Source organism: Carassius carassius, chromosome 2 (genome assembly GCF_963082965.1).
Source record: "Carassius carassius chromosome 2, fCarCar2.1, whole genome shotgun sequence".
Lineage (NCBI taxonomy): Eukaryota > Metazoa > Chordata > Actinopteri > Cypriniformes > Cyprinidae > Carassius > Carassius carassius.
The window spans coordinates 6,805,952-6,832,633 of record NC_081756.1 but is presented as its reverse complement, the minus strand read 5'-3'; the positions used below and the strand labels follow the sequence as shown (position 1 = coordinate 6,832,633).

The 26,682-nt window shown below is 39.6% G+C and overlaps 1 protein-coding gene across 2 annotated transcripts in view; it reads right to left on the bottom strand.

Annotated features, from left to right (window-relative positions):
• The window catches only part of LOC132101264 (proprotein convertase subtilisin/kexin type 6-like), a 69,017-nt gene that overhangs the window by 8,211 nt on the left and 34,124 nt on the right, over positions 1–26,682 (bottom strand). For both annotated transcript variants that reach the window (XM_059506077.1, XM_059506086.1), the window contains 6 exons: positions 21,341–21,529; positions 9,661–9,797; positions 8,385–8,546; positions 7,244–7,346; positions 6,120–6,316; positions 2,282–2,369 (listed from right to left, as the gene is read on the bottom strand). In XM_059506077.1, coding sequence (XP_059362060.1) covers positions 2,282–2,369; positions 6,120–6,316; positions 7,244–7,346; positions 8,385–8,546; positions 9,661–9,797; positions 21,341–21,529 — 876 coding nt within the window. The remainder of the gene's footprint in view (positions 1–2,281; positions 2,370–6,119; positions 6,317–7,243; positions 7,347–8,384; positions 8,547–9,660; positions 9,798–21,340; positions 21,530–26,682) is intronic.

Genomic DNA, 26,682 nt, shown 5'->3' with positions numbered 1-26,682 from the left:
AGTTCAGCAGTTCACTGCAATATTTCCACAGCTTTAAAGAGAAAATATCATGAAAAGCAAAAACTTCAGTTATTATATCAAAACTCTCAGCACATTAACATATGACTGATGACATTTACTTGACTTTTATGAACCTAAAGGTTTACTGACACCAAGAGCAAAACAAAAAAGGCAATAATAATAATAATAAAAAAAACAATGCAATTGCAAAAAATATAAATCATCTATAGTAATTGTTGGTATTACTGTAACAACAGTAGAGTTTCCATCATTTTAAAGAAATAAATAACATAATGGCAATAAGAACTAAATAGTAAAGTCTGTGAATATGTGGAATAGTATATTTATATTACTTAATGATGTGCAATATTTACCAAATTATACCTTATTTCCAAGTTCTGACTGTACCAACATGCACAAAAATAGGTAAATCAGATAAATAATCAACAATCAAAATGTCATAATTCCCACACGTAGACTCTAACTGCAAACTATTCACACCAAGACTAAAACAAATGACATATTAGTAAAAATAATAAGAATAGTTAATAATAATGATTTTATTTTCAATTTATAATATAATAATAAACCAAGTATTTTAATATTTAGAATAGTATTGTTATGTCACTTTAATGTGTGCATTATATTATTAACCCTTAAAGGGCATCATTTATTATATTTCAATTATGTTTATAATACTGTAACCAACTTGTACAAAATAGACAATTAAATAATTGTAATTATTTTTTGTTGAACAGTTAAACACCATAATATCATAACTGTGACTGCCCTATTTCCAAAAGTGCAGCTCCTTTAAGCGTTTAATGCTCTAAATGAGGGACAGATTGAAACTATTGTCAAGCTAAATTATATTTTCAAACAAATCAGTTACCAGTGATTCTCAATCCAAGATGAGGCTTAATGTGTGTCTGAGAAAACAACTCTACAGTCTTCTTCACGGTGGTGTGATCTAGTCTTGGCTAAAAGAGCGGGTTTGTTATGGAAGTGGGGTATTGTGGGTCAGTGGTTGAAAATGACTTGCATTTCAATAATTATCTGTGTGTGACGCAGACAATGTGAATCTAAAAGTCTCCAGGCATTTGCCCTCGATCTGCGCTTAAAAACACAGCAAATCACGATATATAACCCTGACAGATTAAATGCCGTCAAGAGGTCATGGCGCAAAGTGTCCTGTGTTTTACCCTTCACAAGACCAGACTGCCTTTCAAGAACTAAAGCCTGGTCTGTCTCAGTACGGCTCATCTAAACCACAGCAAAGAGAGCATGCATAAAGATGACCAGATGTACCCTAGATGTCCTGAACCCACACAAAACCCCAAAGCCTGACTTCTTACACTATTTCGTCCACAACAGCATGAGGCTACAGATATCATGGGAAATCAGAAATCCATATATATTATGAATCAAGTGCATAGAGGGGTCACAGCTCTGCCTGTTAAACTCAAATGGCTGCAAGAGACTTTTAAATGCTGATTTGGTTTAATTTATGCTGCAATCAAGCAGCAATCTAGTGACGATTAGATGACGCATCTCGACTGCCACACTATGAGAGCAGCAGTTCAACACGGGAAATGTGCACGTTATACTCATCAGGATTTTAGTGCAATTGCAATGCGGTGCAAGGCATGGCGCAAGTGTTTTTGATGGTTTCAGCCCGAAGCAGCTCTCATTTTCCAATCCTGTGCCACGTTGTTTAAATAGCAAATGCATTGGCGCTCATTTGTGCGCCCATGGGCGTGCTGGTCTAAAAAAGAGGTGTGTTCAGGAGCATTGTTGGCGGGTAGATTGTTGCGCCATAGACAAACTCAAACCTGGTCTAAAGTCTGGTGCAATATTTTTTCTTTGTTATATTAAGAGCGCGTTAATTATATGCACCTATAGGCAGTTTTACTACGTACATACACTTTGCTTATTACACACACAGGGATGTGCAGCAGCACACAAACATTTTTACAAATTAAAAATAATATTCTGCCATGTAAATAGCAAGACCGCCATGATTCGAGCACATCTGGTTCTTGAAGGGGACGGTAAATGAGACTCTGATTGGTTTATTGCATGCTATGCACAAAAAAACATCCATTATTCATTAAGAGAATAGGGACAGCCCATTTAGACCATGCGCCTGGGCGCTGACCATTTTCCCTTCGTTAAACTAACAAAAGTGGATTCAGACATGCCCTGAGTGCACCTGCGCAGTGTGCTTTAGACCATGAGCTTAGATCGTTAAAATAGGGCCCTTGATGTTTATTAGTATTACCTGAAGCCATCTTTACAGGCCGTGCATCTGTCTGCATCTCTCAAGCATTTCAAACAGTTCTCATGACACTTCAGACAACGTCTCTGGCCTGGAAAGAAAGAAGATGTGATGTGAAGCTCACACAGACAATCAAAGAAAGGAATGCATGAACATAAAAGTAGTTCTGTCGGGACCACTATAGTCAAAGATAATTGACAGGCAGCCTACAGTATGGATTGGAGGTATAGTTCTGATCTTGGCAAAAACTCCCTGCCAAAAACTTAGCTCCTGAGCAAAGAGATAAGCTGCTGAATGATACTGAATGGACCGTATAAGGATGTTGTGACAGGAGTATTCTGAGGGGTAGACTTGGACCATGCAAGCTTGACTGACATGACCTCCCAGAACTAACACTTGATTTCAATTAAATGAAATAGTCCATGATTTATTAAAATGATAAAATGCCATAACTATCACAGCAAACGTGTAAACTAACTATAAACTATTCACATCAAGAGTAAAATACAATAGTGATATATTTAACAATACCAATAACAAAAACAACTATAAGTATTATTATTATTACAAAATTAATTTTCCAATACATATTATAAAAATAAATAATTAAGTATTTTCGTAATAGTACATTTGTCATTTTACCAGGTGAATTATTTTATTATCACTTTAAGAAAAGAATACATTATTTACAGATCACACTGTAATAACCAATGTGCACAAAAACTATTAAATTAGTGCTGTCAAAATTATTTAATGCAATTAACACAAGGGGCGGAGCTAGAGTCGGCCACCCCTCTCTCAACTGCTGCTTCTGTCTCTTTTTTTCTTGACAAGAACTGCGTTTATATAGACGCAGAACGTCTTTGCGATTGTGATCTTCAATTGCACTTACAAATACAGGGCAGTGAGCTGTAGCCTATATCATTTCATATTAAAGCACAAATGAAACTATGAACATGCAATGTCATAGTTATGTCATCAGTCAAGACATTAAAGTTAGCAAAAAGGTCATTAAAGCTGCCTTAAAACTGTGCATGTAATGCAGTGTCCTGGAGCAGCAGCACTGTCTCCTTCATCTAACACACCTGATTCAACTCCTCAGCTCATTATAGAGACTTTAAGACCAAAAAAGAAACTATGATGTGTGTCAGATCCATGTCATGTTCAGCAGCTCTTAAAGCAGCCAAAATAACCTCATAACCTGCTGCTGTGATGAAGGAAAACAGAGGAAATCAATCACTTCTGGAGCTTTAAGGATTCATCTTTATATTTTAGAATTTAGTGTTTGATCATTTTTCTGTATTTCTGTAGATTTCCTACTTGCTATTATAATGGGTTTATGTAAAGATTGTAAAGTTCACTTAAATTAGAAGTTATTTTGTAAAGTCTACTAAATGTTAAAATTGATAGCTCTCAAATATACTGTAATGTTATATGGCTAGTCAATGGATAAATATTAGGGGAAAAAACTATTTCACAGAGACATCAGTAGTTTAGGTATCAGTGATACTCGCCTTCAGTCATAAAAAAGATGCAAATATAAAAAACAAATATAAAAATGATAATGTCTTTATGTTGTTTCTACATTAATATTGAAGATTGAAAATAATGTGAAATTATTGCAATTTAAAAACTTTAATATTAGGTGGGATTAATCACAATTATTTTCAAAGAAAAAAATTTTTTAGTAGTATTTTTTTTAATCAGCACTAAATAAATGGAAAAGGCCTTCCTAATATTTAGTTTTTTATTTTTGGACGTTTTCATTCAAATTTTAGTTAAAGACTTAGAGAAAAGTTGCCTTAGCAATATATATATATATAATTATATATTTTAGTTTTAAATATTGTAGTTTTCATTTAGTTTTTCAGTTATAGTTATTTTACTACATTTTAAAAGTTAAAAAATATAAATAAAATTAGAAATGTTGCCTTAGCAACTAGCAGAAATAAATTTCATTTTTAGTTTTTAGAATTTTAGTTAGTGTTCATTTTATTGCAATTAATGAAACCTGCAAACTATCACAAATAGCAAACTATAGCCTTATGAGTCAATTATATTATGGTTACATTTGCCTGCTTTCTTATTTAGAAAAAAATCTTATTTTTATCCCATGATGGTGCATGATGTCATCACTTTTTTTTGCAGTGTTTTATTCCCAAAGCTGCCTGAAAAACAAAGAGACAAAGAGAGAGAGAGAGGCACACATTTAGACCTATGAGTTTTATATTACCTCTAATTTTCACCCGAACAGCAGTGAGAGAAATATCTGGGCATCTGGATGCAATTCATGCTTGAGTATGTGCAAATTTCATCCATTCACACTGCCACTAAACACATCTGTTCCAGACGCAAGGCTCCGCATTTGTTCAGCAGATGAGGACGAGCGCACAAACAACCATAAACCAACTAAAACTCTCCGTCCTCATACGTATCGCAGATGGACTGTGAAAGACGCTCAATCATCAGTCTGATCTGTGGAGATAACTAGAGCTCATCTCCCTCGCAGCAGCTGTTATCATCAAGACGGAAACAACGAAGACAATAAAGCCGCAGCACCACACATGAAGCAGAATCATGGAAAGCACTGACTTCTTTTGCTCTTTGCAAAGTTCAGCCGTAATAATTTGGATAACGTTTACTATTCATTCACCCTTGAGTCGTTGCAAACCTGTGTGTTATTAGCTTTTGGGAAATTAAAAAGTAGAAGAATCTCTGGGGTTCTTTTCCACACAACTGCTCAGAGTTTTCACATCTGTTAGGCTTCATAAATGACAAAAAAAAACATTGTAAATAATTGCAATATTTTTATATTTAAATGAACTACTTGAGGCATCATTTGCATGTTTTCAATGTTCTTTAGCCAAATTCAAAGGCAGAATCTTATACATCCTTCACAGAGAAGACAATCCCATAATGCACTATTAAAAAAAGGAAAGTATAAGAAAAGCTGCTCATGAATATTATTGTGTTTAAGAATGTAATATTACTGGAATATATATATATATATATATATATATATATACACACACACACACACACACACACACACACACACACACACACACACACACACACACACACACACACACACACACACACACACATTATATTGTAAAAAATGCATACATTTTGCTTAATATTATTAAAGATGTATTATTAAAGTTATATGAGATTGAACATGTGAGTGAGTAAATATCGATTTAACTTTTATTTTTGGATAATCTACTCTAGTATAGCATGGTAAACACAACACCAAATGTAGGTAGCATAATTATATTGCCTTCTTCTTATATTGACTTTATTTTGCAGAAATTCAAAAGCAAAATTGTCCATCCTTTTAATCCTTTAAAAAGAATGCAATCCCATGATGCACTTTAAAAAGAAGATTATAAATGTAATTTATTTGGATTACTAAATTCAAAAATTAACTAAAAAAACAGACAAACAATGTGTGTTATTAGAATATCACATCATTAGCTTAGTAATATGTGGATAATTTATGCATAATTTACAAATTTACTTTAACTGGTTCACTATTCTTATTGAAGTACTGCTGGCGTTTATGACGTTCCTCATTTGTAAGTCGCTTTGGTTTACAGTGCCTGTCAAACGAGTAACTGTAAGTAAACAATTATTTTCTTACCGCATTTCTTTTGAATGTTAAAAATATAATAAATGCAAAAATCTATTTATTACTCCTAAATAAAAGTTTATTTCTTACACCATTAGAGAATCTTTCCTAAATGACAGACCCCTGGTATTCTGGGTGGTGTTCACTAGCTTCAGCTCAATAAAGTGAAGTGTGCATCAGTGGACGTCCCGTCTCCGCTGGACTCACCGTTGTCGGGGAAGCAGCCGGTGGGACATGTCTCCACACAGGTGCTCTCCTTCGAGTAGAAGTAAAGCCCTCTCCGACAGGACCGGCACTCGTTCGGACCGCGAGCCACACACTTCTCACAGCCGCGGTGACAGCGGTGACATCTGCGGGCCTCTCCATCCTCAAAATAACCCAGAGGACAGTGACTAACACACGTCCTGTGAGGAGGACAAGAGAAGTTGAAGCATAAATCTATTTGACAATGAGGGAAACTAAACACACTTTTATATACTGTATATGTTCAGTATTCTGTACTACAATATAAGTAGGGATGTAACGATTAAGCACGAGCCGGTTGAAAATCGATTCAAATATGTGATGCACAAATATGTAACCACAAAACCAGTCATAAGTGAAATCGTATTTTCGAAGTTTTATACATCATCATGAAAGCTGTATAAATCCACTGATGGATGGTTTGTTAGGATCAGACAATATTTGACTGAGGTACAACTATTTGAAAATCTGGAATCTGAGGATGCAAAAAAAAATCTAAATACTGAGAAAATCGCCTTTGAAGTTGTCCAAATTAATTCTTAGCAATGCATATTTGCTAAGAATTAATTTGGACAACTTCAAAGGCGATTTTCTGAAAAATCTTAAATTTTTACCCATAGGCCTACAATGTTTTTTTTTGGCTATTGCTACATATATACGGTATACATGGTTTTGTGGTCCAGGGTAAGTTTAAGTATTTGCTACTGAATGTTCAAATGTGGAGTTTTGCACATTGTGTGTGTGTGTGTTTTTGGACATTAAATATACACCAAATAATGATCTTTAAAAAAGCATCATATGACCCCTTTAAGCACGTCTATATTTTTTTCATTTTTATTTAAATTTTAGTTTGAATTAGTACATCAAGTTAAACTAAATGAAAATGCTAAATGTTTCCATTTAAAATGTAGTGTAATTTAATTTAATTTATTTACCTTTATTTCAAATAATATAGTTTTTATGATTTTAGTTTTAGTCAACTATAATAATGCTACAGAACAAAAACAAAAAACCCTCATACTGTGATTTGGGACACACTGTAATCTGTAACACTAAAGCCATTCAGAGTAGAAATGTCCTTCTGGCACCTGCCGGTCTTGAGGCTGCCCAGACTGAAGTGAATGCAGTTGAGGCAGTGATCGGCGTCCGGCCCGTCGCAGCCCTGATCTCCACATTCAGGATGACACGAACCTGAAATACAGCCACAAACCAGCAGGGGATAATATAACATCTATATTCATTCATTAACAGACACTTTAATTCAAAGCCACTTGCAAATGACTTGTTTGTTTATATAGAGCTTTATAAAGTACAGATTGTGTCAAAGCAGTTTACAGTGTTAAACAGGATAAGAGTGTTTCAATAATGCAAGAGTAGGCTAATATACGTCTTATGTACATTTAAGTTGTTTACATGGTTTCTAGGTTGAAGATATCATTTATTTTACACTATATCAACAAGCAACAGGTACCATCATATTTATATTTAAAATACATACAGTGTTAATTTGATCATACTATTCAATAAAACTGAGACACATCAAAATCCTATCAAGAGTTCGAGAATTGTTCTAAATATTTTGCATCAATATTAGGACAGTATCAATATATTTTTTTATGTAGCTCATATTTGTTTTATTTTGAACATTAATTTTCTTTTTTTTAGACCATTAATAAATAAAGTGTCCAGGATACATCGACCTGATCCTTGTGCGTTTTTAAAATACATTTTTATATATACACTACCATTCAGAAGTTTGGGGTGAGTACGATTTTTATAAAAAAAAAACACTTAAAGACATTAAAAGTAAACATTAAAAGTAAAGACATTTAAAATGATTTCTATTTCAAATGCATCCTGTTTTTAAACTTTCTATTGATCAATAAATCCTGAAAAAATTATGTTTACACAAAAATATGAAGCAGCACAACAGTTTTCAGTATGAATAATAATCAGAAATGTGTCTTTAGCAGCAAATCAGCATATCAGAATGATTCCTGAAGGATCATGTGACACTGAAGACTGGGGTAATGATGCTGAAAATACAGCTTTGATCACAGAAATAAATTACATTTTATCATATATTACAACAGAAAACTGTTATTTTAAATCATAATAATATTTCACTGTTTTTACTGTATTTTTGATCAAATAAATGCAGCCCTGATGAGCAGAAGATTAAAAGATGATCCCGAACTTTTGAACTTGTCTAGGTATTACTGTGAGTACCATTATATTCCTCCTCTTCCTCGTCTTCATGCTCAGGGGCTCCTGGCACAGAATCTGAGTTTCTCAGCTCCTTGCTTGCTGTGCTCGAGTGCTGGGGACTCTGGGATTGGTAGGGGTGCTCAGCCGTGCCGTGAAGGATGAGTGTCCACTCCTTCAGCTTACCTGACAGAGAAGAAAGAAAGAGCAAGACAGCAAGCCATGAAGTGGGACAGAGAAAGTTCTGCTATGCATTCAAATGAAACACATCAAATCCTGACGAGAAAGAGGATGATCTGCAGCATAGCTCAAAGGTTTACAATAAGCAAAAATGTCATTCATTTCAGACAGCAACATACAGTACATCAAAGCAAACAATTCCAAACAAGCAAAAAAAGAAATCAGTGTAGAAGATTTGGGAAAATTGTCCATCTAAGTCTGCTTGTGAGATTTCATTTAGATTAGGATGTGACTTAGAAGTCAGCTTCCTGTGTAGTAAGAAAGCCAGCTCACTAGTTTTTAAGGACACAGTGAGTGTAATATGTTATATATATTTTATGGGTTTCTTTTTTGCAAAACATGATGTAAAAAGTAAAGTTACAATTACTACATGTAGTACTGAGAGTCAAAGAAATATTAATAATAACAAAAAATTAAGTAAATTATAAAGTATATATTTTTTTTTATCATAGTTTTAATCAAATAAAATATAATTTATTAAATATTATATGAAATAATTGTAATTGAAAACAAAAACCATTTAATTTAATTAGATAAATACTATTTTATAAACATTAACAAGATAATTATGAAATATAAATACAAATAAGTTGAAACTTAATTAAAACAAAATACATAAGTAGTAAAATAAAATAATATAATATAAAATTCAATTAAAAATAAAAATAATTAATTTAAAAATAATGAAATAATCCAATGGAAATTTTTTTTTAAGAAAGCACAATAAAATAATTCTAACAATGTAATGACGTGAAATGAAATTATTTATAAAATTATATATTATATAATAAAACAAAAAATACTAGTTTTATAAGAAGTTGGGAGTGTTACACATCTGCACAATGGTGAGAAACAACATAATACAGTGTGAAAGCAAAGTAGTACTGAAGGGACAATCAAATTCAGCTTCATATTAGCTTTATATTGAATACAATTAGGCTCTGAATTTGGGAATACAGTCAGATATGTGAGTCAGATGTTTATATTGTGTCTAGACTGAAGATGATTAGCACTGTAGCACCCTGACGTTAGATACTGAACCTCGTTCCTCGTTCCTTACCCAACACCTCAGGGTTACGCTGCTGAGACGGCGAGTCTGAGACCTCCAGCGTCCACGTGCCCTCCGCTCTCTCCCCCCAGCAGTGAACCGTCATCAACTCCCAGTTCCTGAAGCCCTCGTTGGAGTTATCAAACAATCTGGAAGACAGAAGAAACACAGGTCAACGTTACAGAGAGAATAATGAAAATAAGGAGATAAGACAAAGTCATGTGTTACGCTGCATCTATAGTAACTGTTCGTTATTCACAGTGAAGATCCCTCAAAAGAACCTGAACCTCCTCAATAACAGATGATAAATTAACCATCTAAAGTGTAAAACTTTACTAACAAGCTAAAGCGATTAAATGAACTGTTTCTAACTAATGTGGTTTGGAAGGACATGAGGGTGAGTAAATGATGACTTAACCATTTAAAGTATTTCAGAGTGAAACAAGATATTTAATAACAATAATACTAATATTTCTATTTTATCAACAACAGAACCATATATATGTTTTATATTTCATAGATCTTTAACCATACATATTTGCCTTAAAGAAAAAAAAATAGATACTAATTATACTACTTCTAATGATTTTAGTTTTAATTAAATAATTAAAGATCTAAAATTTAGAAAAATCTAGCAAATTCACACACACACACACACACACACACACACACACACACACTGATCTATTAAAATGATCAGATTTTCCTTCAAACAAATAAACAAACAAGCAAATAAATTACACAATTCAATTAAAAATAAAAATAACTCAATTAAGAATAATGAAATAATAAAATGAAAAACAATATTAAAAAGTACAATAAAATAATTCTGTCACAGTGTCTGGATTGTAATCCCTGGGTTTCCACTAGGTGTCCTCAGTTCCCACAGTGTTTATCATATTATCACTTCCTGTCTCCTTATTTGGTCACCTTCCACCTTGTTTAGTTAATTGATTGTTCCCCACCTGTCTCCTGTTTCCCCATTATCCTTTTGTGTATTTATACCTGGTCTGTCTGAGTCTTAGTCACGGAGTCCTTGTTGTATGTGAGATACAGTTCATGTCTATTGTTTTTCCGTAGTCTTGATCTTGCCTTGTGTTTTGTCTGTTCATTGTTTATTGGATACTCTGGTTTTGACCCTGCCTGGACTGTTTACCCCTTTGGATTACCCCTCAATAAACCTCGTACCTGCATTTGGATCTCTCCCTTGTTTCTTGTATCACCGTATGTGACAGAAGGACTCCGTCCAAGCGAAGATCCAGCGGTATGTCTGCTTATGTCTCCTCCCCAGCCACAGAGCGGGAGAGGAACGGATTTGAGGGAACTCGCCTGGTGGTTTTCCAGGGGACCAGGGGAGGTCGCAGAGGAGGGAGTGGTCGAGAGGAGATTCAGCACCGCTCTCAACTATGGCCTCCCTTCGACCCGGGGCTCGTGTGGGATGGATCAGAGCCACCGTCTCACCATGGCGGACGGAGAGGGGAGAGGAAGCGCACGTCCGCCACGGTGGCGCCACTGCCCATGATTGCCGCGAGTCCAGCGCCACGGTGCAAAATGGCCGCACGCTCAGCGCCAACGCCCAAGAAGGCCGCTGACTCATTCTTGGATTATTTCGCTACGCTGTCAAAGATCCTAGAGATTCCCAAGACGGTTCACGTCATGGCTGCTGAGCCAGCGCCACAGCACAATATGGCCGCCAGCCCAGCGCCACAGCACAAGATGGCCGCCAGCCCAGCGCCACAGCACAAGATGGCCGCCAGCCCAGCGCCACAGCACAAGATGGCCGCCAGCTTGGAGCCACAGCACAAGATGGCCGACTCAACGCCTGAGTCTCCAGACAAGGTGTCAACGACTCGCCATCATAGAGGGCGGAGGAGGAGGAGACAGGCGTCTACCGTTACTCAAAGCCCGGAGGACGTTCCCGATGCTGTTCCGGAGGACGAGGCGGTGCCCGATGCCGTTCCGGAGGACGAGGCGGTGCCCGATGCCGTTCCGGAGGACGAGGCGGTGCCCGATGCCGTTCCGGAGGACGAGGCGGTGCCCGATGCCGTTCCGGAGGACGAGGCGGTGCCCGATGCCGTTCCGGAGGACGAGGCGGTGCCCGATGCCGTTCCGGAGGACGAGGCGGTGCCCGATGCCGTTCCGGAGGACGAGGCGGTGCCCGATGCCGTTCCGGAGGACGAGGCGGTGCCCGATGCCGTTCCGGAGGACGAGGCGGTGCCCGATGCCGTTCCGGAGGACGAGGCGGTGCCCGATGCCGTTCCGGAGGACGAGGCGGTGCCCGATGCCGTTCCGGAGGACGAGGCGGTGCCCGATGCCGTTCCGGAGGACGAGGCGGTGCCCGAGGACGCTCCCGAGGCGGTGCCCGATGCCGTTCCGGAGGACGCTCCCGAGGCGGTGCCCGATGCCGTTCCGGAGGACGCTCCCGAGGCGGTGCCCGATGCCGTTCCGGAGGACGCTCCCGAGGCGGTGCCCGATGCCGTTCCGGAGGACGCTCCCGAGGCGGTGCCCGATGGCGTTCCGGAGGACGCTCCCGAGGCGGTGCCCGATGGCGTTCCGGAGGACGCTCCCGAGGCGGTGCCCGATGCCGATGTTTGTGGACCCTCCAGAGTCAGGGTTAGTTACCGTTGACCCTCTAGAGTTAGGGCTAGCTCCTGTTGATCATCCAGAATCGAGTCATGTTCCAGTTGTTCCTCTTGAATCAAGTCGCGCTCCTGTTGACCCTCCAGAGTCGAGTCAAGTTCCTGTTGACCCTCCAGAGTCGAGTCAAGTTCCTGTTGACCTTCCAGAGGCTAGTCAGGTGCTTGTGGACCTTCTAGAGTAGAGTCAGGTGACTGTTGAATTTTCAGAGTCGAGTGAGATTCCGGTTGACCTTCCAGAGGCTAGTCAGGTGCTTGTGGACCCTCCAGATTCAGGGTTAGTCACCGTTGACCTTCCAGAGTCAGGACTAGTCACCGATGACCGTCCAGAGTCAGGGCCAGTCACCGATGACCTTCCAGAGCCAGGGCTAGGTACCATGGACTTTCCAGAGACAAGGCTAGTCATCGTGGACCTTTCAGAATCAGGTCAAGTCACTGGGTGGCCTTCTGCTCCGCCCTGTTGGACTCCGACATCGACCACAGGGGCGTGGTGGTCATCTGCTCCACCCTGGGGGGCGCTTGCCCTGACTACACGGTTGTGGTGGTCTTCTGCTCCGCCCTGGGGGACTCTGACGTCGACCACGAGGACGTGGTGGTCCTCTGCTCCGCCCTGGGGGGCTTCCGCTCTGAAAACGCGGATGTGGGGGTCTTCTGCTCCGCCCTGGGGGGTGCTTGCCCTGACTACACGGTTGTGGTGGTCTTCCGCTCCGCCCTGGAGGACTCTGGCCTTGACCAGAAGGGTGTGGTGGTCTTCTGCTCTGCCCTGGGGGGCTTCATGTTGTTTTTTTCTTTTGTTTTTGTGTTAATGTCTGTCCCTGTTCCTTTCTGTTAGTCTGGCCCTCCGTCCCTCCCCCTGAACCTCCTCTGGTCCTCCTCCCTCCTGGTCTTTCTGTGTTCTGTTTACATTCTGGTGCCTGTTCCCCATGTTTTTCTTTTCTGGCCCTCCGTCCCTCCCCCTGAGCCTCCACCTGTCCGCCTCCCTCCTGGTCTCGGTTTTGTGTCTGTCTTGGAGCTTCTGGGAGCCTTCTCCGTAGAAGCTCCGTGTGCACTGAATTTATTTAATACACAATTTTACAATTTGAGTTGAATTACTAAAATAAATGAACTTTCCCACGACATTCTAATTTATTGAGAAGCACCTGTAAAGTCGGCAGCAACGTCTGGTTCACGCAGACTTTAATGCAGATATACTTAAACCTCGCACCAAATTATTTACATTTGCATTTATTTATTTATTTAGCAATCAAAAACAACAAAAGAGCAATGGTATATAAGTGCTATAACAAGTCTCAGTTAGCTTAACACAGTACACATTTAAATAATATAATAAATAAAAAGAAAACAGATAGAATAGAAAAAGAATAGAGCAAGCTAGTGTTAGAAGTATTTTTTGCTTTTGTTAATTGTATAATAAATGAAAAGAAAACAGATAAAAAAATCTAGTGAGAAAGCTAGTGTTATTTTTCATTTAAGAAAACAAGCAGAAAAAATTAATATAGTGCAAGTCTAAAAGGGACAATTTTGTTGTTGTTTTTTTTAATAATAGAATTAGAATAGAGAGTGCTATTATTATTGTGTTTAAAACAACAAAAGAGCAATAGCTAAATAAATGCATAACAGTGTCTGTCTATGATCATTTCTGTAACCTTCATTCCATTAACAGACATTACCTACAACTGGAATGAATGAATAAATGCTGCATTTGGTTTAACATTAGCTAATAGCCTTTGGTGTCTGAATGATGTCAGTAAAGTCATATAAGAGTCAGAGCTCATTTAAGAACCATTAAGAGAACCAAACATCATGGAAATCATTCGGTTCCAGTAAATCTTCTTGCTGCATATGAGCAGTATGAACAAAACACAGTTCTCACTTTGCTTTGACCTGAACTCATACTGAGAAAACTCCGTGAGAGAGCAGCACTCGGGGCGATCGGTGGCCGTTAATAAATGCTCTCCGAAGCCGGGAAGCACCATGAGACTGCCACATCTGTTATTACAAAAGCAGATGCGCGGTGGGAGATGTTTGTGCAGGGGAGGATATTGACAGCTCTTCTGTCTCCACGCAGTAAATAAGACACAGAACGTCAAAACAATACGCTTTCTGTGGAGGAGTGAGAATGGAGGGACGTTCACGAAGACAAAAGAGAGTGATGAACATTGTTATGGACAGAAGACGGCTCTGGCATTTTATGTTTGAAGAGACACGTTTCCTTCAAAAAAATTAAAAAAAGTGTGACTTCCTCCAAACCATAAACAAAACTATAATTTTTATAAATAAATTAATTAATTAAAATGCCGTGTATTCAAAGTATTCAGACTTTTCAGATTTTATGTTACAGACTTATGCTAAAATGCTTCAAATTATTATATACATTTAGTGATATTTTTGCCATTTAAATGTCGTAAGAGCCACATTCCTGCCAATGTAATATCTTCCAAAACCCAAAGTTGTGTAATATCCTCCAAAACCGAGGAACAAAAATATTTACAATTTAAAATAATAATTACTGTAATAATAGAAAAAAATTAAAACAAACGAACACGAAAATATAAAATAACAGTGCATTCAGAAAGGTTTATATTTTATATTGTAGATTTATGCTTAAAATACTTAAAATTACTTTATACATTTGATTTGAGTTTTTTTTTCTGACATATAAATGTCTGAAGAGCCATATTTTCCCCAAAATTTGGGGGAAACGCTAGATTCAGAATAATAAATAAATAAAGTCCATTCAAAAAGTATTAAGTCTCATAAAATGACTTTAAGCCTTACATACCGCATGTTTGATTTAAGGGGCATTCTTGGCATTTACCAGAGGAAAAGTTGTGTGATATCCTCCAGACCATGAAAAAAACTATGCAAGATTTTCAGAAATAAACAAGTAAATAACTTTTAAATAAAAGATTTTTCTTTTTTCTTTTTTTTTTTTTACTGCAGCCTAATGCTAAAATGCTTTTCTTTATTTTATTATTTTACATATTTTTGTCACACAGGAAGGATTTTTCACAGAATAAAATTTGTGAACTATCCTCCGAAATCAAGAACAAAACTATGCCAGATTTCAAACAATAATACCTGTAATAACAAAAAAAAAAAAAGAAAATAAAGTGCTTCAAAAATATATATGTGAATTATGTTTTATAGATTTGATTTCCGTGACATTTTTCTCATTCAAATGTCTAAAGAGACACAGTTCTCCCACTAAAAGCTGTGTAAAGTCCTCCGAAATTAAATTAAACATAATTAAATGACTAGTGCATTCAGAAATTATTCAGACAACATTATTTATGTTGCAGCCTTATGCCAAAATGCTTGAAATTATTTTAGATATTTAATTTTGTTGACATTTTTGTTTGCTTATGTCCTTGGTAAGATCTGGGTGCTGAGGCAGAAGCAGAGTGATTTGGAGTGTGTGAGAGTTTTATTCATGAGGGTTATAAGAATGATGCTCAGGATCTCTCAGTGCTCATAACCGTGCAGGAAAAACTGCTGAGCGAATACTAAACCATGCTCAAACCTAGAGGAGAGAGATTTAGGAGAGAGCAGAGCGTCAAGACCAGCAGAGAGGATATCAAACCGTTGCGTGATTGACAGCACGAAGCTCCTAGTGTGACAGAAACCAGGGGGCCGGTTGCAGCCAGAGCAGCCAGATCAGACCCCGTCAGCCTGTGTGGACTCCTCTAGAATACAATACACTATGGTAAAAGCAGCATATTACCACATTAGTGTTTGTATGAGGGAAACCTAAGGTCTTCGACACTACAAGTGTCTTTAGAAGAGACAGAATACAAGCTTTTATTTGTTTTGTAGCACATAAATGTTGAAGAATCTCCAAACGCTATTTTTCCATACAACAACAGTTGTACAGTATCAACAGCTGATCAAGCTCCAAAAAGCACCATAAACGACGATCTTAACGACCCGTGTGCTATATTAGTAGACTTCTGAAGTCATATGTTTGTGTGAGAAAACAAAACTGAATGTAAGCCATTAATCACTGCAAACAAATATGTATATTTTTGTGCGCAAAGAAAACAAAAATATTGACTTTATTCAACAATTATTCTCCTCCGTGTCACTGTCCACTGGCTCTCGTGAGTGCGCATCAAAGACTATGACGGATGTGAAGAAATTTTTGAATAAAGTTGATATTTTTGTTTTCTTTGCACACAAGAAGTATTCTTGTAGCTTCATAAAACTTTTATTGAACCACTGATATCACGTGGACTTTTCTAAGCCTCTTATTAAGAAACCACAACTAGATCCTAGTGAATTGGCAAATTATAGGCCCATTTCAAATCTTCCATTTATGTCAAAAATTTTAGAAAATGTTGTGTCTACTCAATTCTGCTCCTTCCTGCAAAAAAATGATCTGTATGAAGGTTTCAGGCCCCACCATAGCACAGAAACTGCACTTGTTAAAATTACAAATGACTTGCTTCTTGTGTCAGACCAAGGCTGCATCTCATTTCTAGTTTTACTTGATCTTAGTGCTGCGTTCGACACCATAGATCATGACATACTCATAGATCGATTACAAAACTATACAGGTATTTCAGAATCAGAATCAGAATCAGAATGAGCTTTATTGCCAGGTATGTTCACACATACGAGGAATTTGTTTTCGTGACAGAGCTCCGCAGTGCAACATAACAGCGACAGAACAAAAAAACACAATAAGGAATAAAAAATACAAATAGGTGGGTAAGGATTGACAATATACAAATTGACAATGTATGGCAGGTATATTAAAAAGAGCATTTATGTATGTACATGTATATTATGTGGAAAAATTGTAACTGTACGCTAAGTATGTGTGTTTGGATAAATAAGTGTATGTCTATATAAATATAAATATAAGTAGTATAGTGTGTTCCATGTATGTACATGTATATTATGTGCAAAAGATTTACGTGTACGCTAAGTATGTGTGTTGGATAAAAAGTGTAGTGTATATAAATATAAATAGTGTAGTGTGTCCCACAGTTATTATCAGCTGTTCATAAGATGGATTGCCTGAGGGAAGAAACTGTTCCTGTGTCTGGTCGTTCTGGTGCTCAGTGCTCTGTAGCGTCGACCAGATGGCAACAGTTCAAAGAGGGAGTGTGCTGGATGTGAGGGGTCCAGAGTGATTTTAACAGCCCTTTTTCTCACTCTGGATAAGTACAGTTCTTGAATAGATGGGAGGGTTGTACCGATAATTCGCTCAGCAGTCCGGACTACCCTCTGTAGTCTTCTGAGGTCCGATTTAGAAGCTGAGCTGAACCAGACAGTTACTGAAGTGCAGAGGATGGATTCGATGATGGTGGAGTAGAACTGTTTCAGCAGATCCTGTGGCAGGTTAAACTTCCTCAGCTGGCGAAGGAAGTACAACCTCTGCTGGGCCTTTTTCACAATGGAGTCAATGTGAATGTCCCACTTCAGGTCCTGAGAGATAGTGGTGCCCAGGAACCTGAATGACTCCACTGCAGTCACAGTGCTGTTCATGATGGTGAGTGGGGGGAGTGCAGGGGGGTTTCTCCTGAAGTCCACGATCATCTCCACTGTTTTGAGCGTGTTAAGCTCCAGGTTGTTGAGACTGCACCAGACAGCCAGCTCTTTAACCTCCTTCAAGGGCAGGCTCTAAGATGGTTTAGATCCTACCTGTCTAAACGCTACTGATTTGTTTATTTAAATGGGGTGTCATCTCATTTATCACCAGTAAAATATGGAGTGCCACAAGGATCTGTCCTAGGTCATCTGCTATTTTCAATCGACATGTTGCCCCTTGGTAATATTATTAGAAAATACGGGATTAGTTTCCACTGTTATGCTAATGAGACTCAACTACAACCCGAATTCCGGAAAAGTTGGGACGTTTTTTAAATTTGAATAAAATGAAAGCTAAAAGACTTTCAAATCACATGAGCCAATATTTTATTCACAATAGAACATAGATAACATAGCAAATGTTTAAACTGAGAAAGTTTACAATTTTATGCACAAAATGAGCTCATTTCAATTTTGATTTCTGCTACAGGTCTCAAAATAGTTGGGACGGGGCATGTTTACCATGGTGTAGCATCTCCTTTTCTTTTCAAAACAGTTTGAAGACGTCTGGGCATTGAGGCTATGAGTTGCTGGAGTTTTGCTGATGGAATTTGGTCCCATTCTTGCCTTATATAGATTTCCAGCTGCTGAAGAGTTCGTGGTCGTCTTTGACGTATTTTTCGTTTAATGATGCGCCAAATGTTCTCTATAGGTGAAAGATCTGGACTGCAGGCAGGCCAGGTTAGCACCCGGACTCTTCTACGACGAAGCCATGCTGTTGTTATAGCTGCAGTATGTGGTTTTGCATTGTCCTGCTGAAATAAACAAGGCCTTCCCTGAAATAGACGTTGTTTGGAGGGAAGCATATGTTGCTCTAAAACCTTTATATACCTTTCAGCATTCACAGAGCCTTCCAAAACATGCAAGCTGCCCATACCGTATGCACTTATGCACCCCCATACCATCAGAGATGCTGGCTTTTGAACTGAACGCACACGGCGTCCGTGATTTCCAACAAGAATGTCAAATTTGGACTCGTCTGACCATAAAACACTATTCCACTTTGAAATAGTCCATTTTAAATGAGCCTTGGCCCACAGGACACGACGGCGCTTCTGGACCATGTTCACATATGGCTTCCTTTTTGCATGATAGAGCTTTAGTTGGCATCTGCTGATGGCACGGCGGATTGTGTTTACCGACAGTGGTTTCTGAAAGTATTCCTGGGCCCATTTAGTAATGTCATTGACACAATCATGCCGATGAGTGATGCAGTGTCGTCTGAGAGCCCGAAGACCACGGGCATCCAATAAAGGTCTCCGGCCTTGTCCCTTACGCACAGAGATTTCTCCAGTTTCTCTGAATCTTTTGATGATGTTATGCACTGTAGATGATGAGATTTGCAAAGCCTTTGCAATTTGACGTTGAGGAACATTGTTTTTAAAGTTTTCCACAATTTTTTTACACAGTCTTTCACAGATTGGAGAGCCTCTGCCCATCTTTACTTCTGAGAGACTCTGCTTCTCTAAGACAAAGCTTTTATAGCTAATCATGTTACAGACCTGATATCAATTAACTTAATTAATCACTAGATGTTCTCCCAGCTGAATCTTTTCAAAACTGCTTGCTTTTTTAAACATGTTATCTGTTTCTGATGCAGAAAAGCTAGTTCATGCATTCATGACCTCTATACTGGACTATTGTAATGTGATTCTAGTGGCTAGAGTCCTTACCAGGTCAAGAAAATATGATCATATTACCCCAATTTTACAGTCTCTGCACTGGCTACCTATTAAGTTCCGTATCGGTTACTAAATATCATTACTTACCTATAAGGCCCTAAATGGTGTAGCTCCTGCGTACCTAACTAGCCTTATACCACGTTACAATCCATCACGCTCCCTAAGGTCACAAAACGCTTGGATAGCAAAGTCCACTAAAGGAGGTAGAGCTTTTTCGCATTTGGCTCCCAAGCTCGGGAATAGGCATCCTGATAATGTTCAGGGTTCAGACACACTCTCTCTGTTTACATCTAGATTAAAAACACATCTCTTTTGCCAAGCATTCAAATAATGCATCTCATAATTTGTGATCTGATCAAATGCACACTATTATTCTTTAGCTTGGGTTAAACAAATACATTTTACATGGTTGGAACAGCAGCTACGCTAATTATGTCTCTATTCGTTTCTCTGTTTTGCCACCAGATTTACATCCCATAGGATTTACACTAGCTCCAGTCTGGATCTAGAACACCTGAGAAGAGATGATGCTGACCTCTCAAAGGACCCCAGATGATGCTAACCCTGAATCAACAACAGAACTAACAAATATTGCTACTTACTATGCCATCACATTATAATTGCTGTCAATAGTGTTCATCGTCTGGTTGACTATGTCTCGTATTAATTTTTCCATATGCACATAAACTGACACCACTGATAAGCTACTACTAAATATTGTAGAAACTGAATTTTCTGTAAAGTTGCTTTGCAATGATTTGTATCATAAAAAGCGCTATACAAATAAACTAGAATTGAATTTAATGATGTTCTTACAATCTTTCTGGGCCTGGTAACATTTCAGTTGCATTGCTGTCAATGGAGGGCCAGAACGTTCTCGGATTTCATCAAAAATATCTTCATTTGTGTTCTGAAGATGAACAAATGTCTTATTGGTTTGGAACAACATGATGGTGTGTAATTAATGACAGAATTTTAATTTTTAGATGAATTATCCCTTTAATGTATTATATTGTATTGTTTTTATTGGTGCTGTCGAACGATTACGCAAATGATTAATCGCATCCAAAATAACAGTTTTTGTTAACATATCATATGTGTGTATACTGTGTACATTTATTATGTATATATAAATACAAACACGATGTTGTTTATATCTAAAATATATTTATATATAATATTAAATAACATGTTTAGAATAACATGTTAATAACATAACATTAGAATAAACATGTATATACATGTAAATATTTTCAAAAAATATAGTGTATGTGTGTGTATTTATATATACATAATAAATATACGTACACGGTACACACACGTATGTTATGTAAACAAAATGTTTTATTTTGGATGCGATTAATCGATCTTATATTATATCTTATAAACATTTAATACAATTACTTAACATAAATATTTATAGACGGACAGATTGACAGGTAGATCGTTTTTGTTGTTGTTGTTGTTTCAAAGTTGCAGTCACTGTGAACTGCGTAATTAAATGTTTTTCCTTTAATGTATTTTCTTTGAAAAACATGATTTTTTAATGTACTTTCCAGAAAACAGATATAAATGTAAAGAAACACGCTGGTGCTTCGCACACTTTCTTCTCTATCGCAATGAGTTTTAGTGCTCAAGCAGATGATGCAACATCAAACTCTTTCATCATTTCCTGTTCTCTCTCCACAATCCAGTCAATAAAAGGCAGAAACCACTGAATCTATAAAGCGGTTGTTATGACTTCAGCTCTGTGGCACGTGATGGTGTGTTCTGTATCACCTCTGAGCCAGCAGTTGTGATCGCGTCCCTGAGGGCGATACGAGGCTGATTTCCAGGTCTCCTCTGCGCGGGTGGATGATGAGGACGCGCACCACCACATGCTCCAGAAACACCACCCGCTGATCCGGTTGATCGCTGCAGCCGCCGCTCGAGATGCTGGCGTTCAGCTTCTGATCTGCTCGAATGTACCTGCAGGAGGACCAAGGGGGTCAGCGGAGAACAGGTCAGAATGTAAAACACAGCGCTGCATTCATTGACACAATATTAGGCTGTCAAGATGTGTGTAAAAGCAGTCATAAGTAGCACTGGTATATTTGTAGCAATAGCCAACAATACATTGCATAGGTCAAAAGTATAGATTTTTCTTTAAAGGTGCCATGTGCAAAAATTGAGGTAAAAATATCCAAAAAATGACCTACACGCATCAAAAGAATGAGAAGAAATAAGGGTGATGATGTCATTAAAAAAATGTCAAGTTATAGTGCTGCAGAGATATCAACCTTAATTAGCATTAGCATTACTAGCCCCGGCCCGACAGGTGTCGTAATACCAGTTTCGGCCATGGGAGGCGGTATGCGGGCAACATAACCACTAGCCAACCTGCAATACACGAATAACTCGCACGGCTTGTGGGCGTAATCTAACCTGATGTCAATCGTGTGGAAAGTATTGAAATAAACAAACAAATAAACAAACTTGAAATAAACTTAAAATAATACTTGAAATAAAACTCTAATTTAATTTAATTTAATTGAGGGTTTTTATAGTGAAGTAAAACGAATATGGAATTACATTTGGTTCAATAAAAAAGAACGTAACTTTAAAAAACTGAACGTAACTTTTTCAGAAACTATTAAAAATATGCCATTACAAAAGAAGAAAAACACAATGAAAGTGAAAAAAATTAACTCAGTCGCACAAATTTAACAGGCTCTTCAAATATGCTTCATTCTTTGTTAATGTTTTTCAAAGATTAGTTTTCGCTGATCGTGGATTCTGAATTCATTGCCTGAGATTTCGCTTACGTTTCACAGTTTTTCATTTGGTGTTTTGACACAAACCTCTTGTGGGGGAGGGTTTAACAGTGATCTACTCTGATTGGATAGTGAGCTTTTGATTGGTGCTCTGACCGGGAAGTACAGACGCCACTCAGTGGCGCACATATTGGAAAGCTCTCATACTAAATATGAAAATAATATTTTACCTTCGATCGTCTCAGTCTATAAAGATGGGCTCTTGTCCTTCAAGGAAGCTTGAAGTAAGCTTGTGTTACTGAATGACAATAATAACCCGCAACAAACTTTAGCACACTGAAACATGAAAAACTTGTATCGATGTTATTGTTACTTCAGTAACACAAGCTTACTTCAAGCTGCCTGAAGGACAAGCGGAGGAGGAAGATGATGCCTCTCCATGTCTCTCCTGAGAACTCATCTTTACAGACGGAGACGATCGAAGGTCAAATATTATTTTTTCTTTTTCTTTTTTTTTTATTAATGCAGAGAACAAAAACATACAAAAGTATAAACATACATCACATGAGATCAACCACAAAAAAACAAAAACAAAAAAAAAACTATAAAGAATATAATAGAACTAAAGAAAAGAGGGCCAAAATCTAAACAAAATTAAACAAGGAGATCAAAGGCAGAGCAAATCTAACAGTCCTTATAGCTTTCTTATTAGACACTGAGATTACATTCAAATAGTTTTCCATTTCTTTTAGGAAAAACAGAGAAGACAGGATTACAGTTGGAGAATTTGCATTTGTGAATGTGATATTGTTACAGATTAGGTAGTGCTAAACGTAAAACGAAGGGAGAGAAGAGGATCTGGAACAAATAAAGAGTTTACTGGATGACGAAGATGATAAGGTTACATTTACATACATTCAACAACGATTTCAACATTTAGTATAGCCTACATTCAACAACGATAAACACATCAACAATCATGGACGAGGAGGAACTGAACAGAATGGGTATTTATACACAGAGGAGGTAATGAGGGAACAGGAGACAGGTGAGGATCAATTAACTAAAACAAGAAAAGACAGAGGACCAAATAAGGAAACAAGTTCATAAACGTGACAGTTCGCCCCCTCCCGGAACGGTGCGTCCTCGCACTGCAAGAGGAATACCAGCAGAGGGAGGGTGGGGGTTCTGAAGGCGGGTGAGGAGCAGGCCAGGAGCAGGTGAAGAGGGAGCATGGAGGTAGGGACCAGGGCGGAGTGGATGGAGGGAGGAGCCAGGGAGGAGCCCGGAGCAGGAGGAGCCAGATGGTCCACCAGAGACCAGCCAGGACGGAGATCCATGGTGGAGTCGATGGCGGGAGGAGCCATGGTGAAGGGGCCGACGACACCAGGGGGCCGACAGGCGGAGACTGCACCGGTGGGTGAGGAGCCCAAGATGGAGCAGCACAGCCGCAGAGCCAGGGTGACGTCGAGGATCCAGAGGGCCTAGGTGGAGCAGAAGGCTCTGGCGACCAAGGCGGGGTCCTGGAAGACCGCTGTGGAGCCAGAGTGACTGAGGATGACGGTGGAACCAGAGGGAAGGAGGAGCCTGACAGAGCTGGAGGGATGGAGTGAGGGTGAGCTGCGGGACTGACTGGCACCAGCAGAGATGAGGTCGATGAACGGGCTGGTCTAGGAGGAGGAGAGAGAGAGGAAGGAAGGGAGGAAACACAGGAGGATCAGGGGTGGAAGGAACCAGCGGAAGTGGAGCAGGGGTATTGGCAGGGCTAGGAGGAGGTGGGAGAGGGAGGCTGGGAGGGAGTACAGGAGACACAGAAAATTCAGAGCTGGGCGGAACCAGCGGGGACACAGAAAATCCAAAGCTGGGCGGAACCAGCGGAGACACAGGAAATTCAGAGCTGGGCAGAACCAGCAAGGACACAGGAAATTCAGAGCTGGGCGGAACCAGCGGAGACACAGGAAATTCAGAGCTGGGCGGAACCAGCAGAGACACAGGAAATTCATAGCTGGGTGGAACCAGCAGAGACACAGGAAATTCATAGCTGGGCGGAACCAGCAGGGACACAGGAAATTCAGAGTGGGGGTCGGAACCAGCGGAGACACAGGAAATTCAGAACTGGGCGGAACCAGCGGAGACACAGGAAATTCAGAGCTGGGCGGAACCAGCAGGGGCACAGGAAATTCAGAGCTTGGCGGAACCAGCGGAGACACAGGAAATTCAGACCTGGGCGGAACCAGCGGAGACACAGGAAATTCAGAGCTGGGCGGAACCAGCAGGGGCACAGGAAATTCAGAGCTTGGCGGAACCAGCGGAGACACAGGAAATTCAGACCTGGGCGGAACCAGCGGAGAGACAGGAAATTCAGAGCTGGGCGGAACAAGCGGAGAGACAGGAAATTCAGAGCTGGGCGGAACCAGCGGAGACACAGGAAATTCAGACCTGGGCGGAACCAGCGGAGAGACAGGAAATTCAGAGCTGGGCGGAACCAGCAGAGACACAGGAAATTCATAGCTGGGCGGAACCAGCGGAGACACAGAAAATTCAGGGCTGGGCGGAACCAGCGGAGAAACAGAAAACTCAGGGCTGGGCGGAACCAGCGGAGAAACAGAAAATTCAGGGCTGGGTGGAACCAGCGGAGAGACAGAAAATTCAGGGCTGGACGGAACCAGCGGAGAAACAGAAAATTCAGGGCTGGACGGAACCAGCGGAGAAACAGAAAATTCATAGCTGGGCAGAACCAGCGGAAATGGAGCATAGGAACTGACTGGAGGAGGTAGGAGTGGGAGACTGAGAGGGTATACAGGGGGATCAGGGCTGAACGGAACCAGCGGAGAAACAGGAAGATTAGGGATTACCTCCATAGACCAGTCCATTAGATCCATAAGTTGCTCCATATTTCCCGAGACCGGATACAGCTCACCCTCAGTCGCAGGAGTGTGGGCAGGGCTTTCCTCCACGCCCTCGATCTCCACGAGGACTCCCACGACGCACGGTGTTGCCGGCTCACACACCTGGTAAGTCGCGCTCTCAAGATCCTGCTTCATGTCAGCGGATGGCTCGGGCTCTGCGGCTGCGGTGGGCTCTGTCTCCGTGTGTCGGGATGGTGGCTGGCTGGTCTCTGGGTCAGGAGTGGGGCTGGAGATATCCTCTTCGGCGGTGCTGATGGTAAATGAAGATCCATTTTTCTCCAGCACCCACTCCACAAAAGCGGCGAAATCCTCTCGGGGACCGTTCGCTGGTAAGCGTGCCTTACTCCGCTCGCTCAGGCCGGTATAGAAAAAGTTAGAGAGCGAGCGGTCGGTCGGGGAAGTGAGTAAGGCACGCCAGATCTAAAAAGTCCCTGGTGTGGTCCTCCAGCGAACGGTCCAGTTGCTCCAGGCATAGGAGATGGACTGCTGGGATGGCCATTCCGGGAGAGGAAAAAAAAAAGCAAAAAATAAATGAAAGAAAAAACGCCGCTAATATAACTAAACTGTTGAGGTCCGTGATTCTGTTACAGATAAGGTAGTGCTAAACGTAAAACAAAGGGAGAGAAGAGGATCTGGAACAAATAAAGAGTTTACTGGATGACGAAGAAGATAAGGTTACATTTACATACATTCAACAACGACGATAAACACATCAACAATCACGGACGAGGAGGAACTGAACAGAACAGGTATTTATACACACAGAAGTTAATGAGGGAACAGGAGACAGGTGAGGATCAATCAATTAACTAAAAAAAGAAAAGGAAGAGGACCAAATAAGGAAACAAGTTCATAAACGTGACAGATATTTGTTTAGGAAAATTTTTATATTAATAACAAAACTGTTATTTTCGTTTGTGGGGTCAGAGTCATAATACCCAAATATAATGTTTTTCATATGTATACTGAGAAGCCTGGCAAACACACCAATATCATCCCAAAGTTTCTGAGTGTAGTGACATGACCAAAATAAGTATACAGTTTCTTCAGAACTCGAACAAAATGAGCATGTAAGATCAATGTCAGATAAAAATCTTTGTATAAACTTCTTTACAGGGTTGAACCTGTGTATGAGCTTAAAATTAATGTCTTTCACTTTGTCTGTGAAAAATAATTTTTGCGGTAGAGACCAGATTTAATCACCGCGAGAGCTTTCAATTTGCGCGGCGTTCGCCATTGAGTGACATCTGTACTTCCCGGTCAGAGAGCACCTGTCCATCAAAAGCTCACTATCCAATCAGAGTAGATCACTGTTAACCCCGCCCCCACGAGAAGTTTGTGTCAAAACACCAAACGAAAAACTGCAAAACGTAAGCAAAATCTGAGGCAATGAATTCAGAATCCACGATTAACGAAAATTAATCTTTGAAAAACATTAACAAATAATGAAGCTCATTAT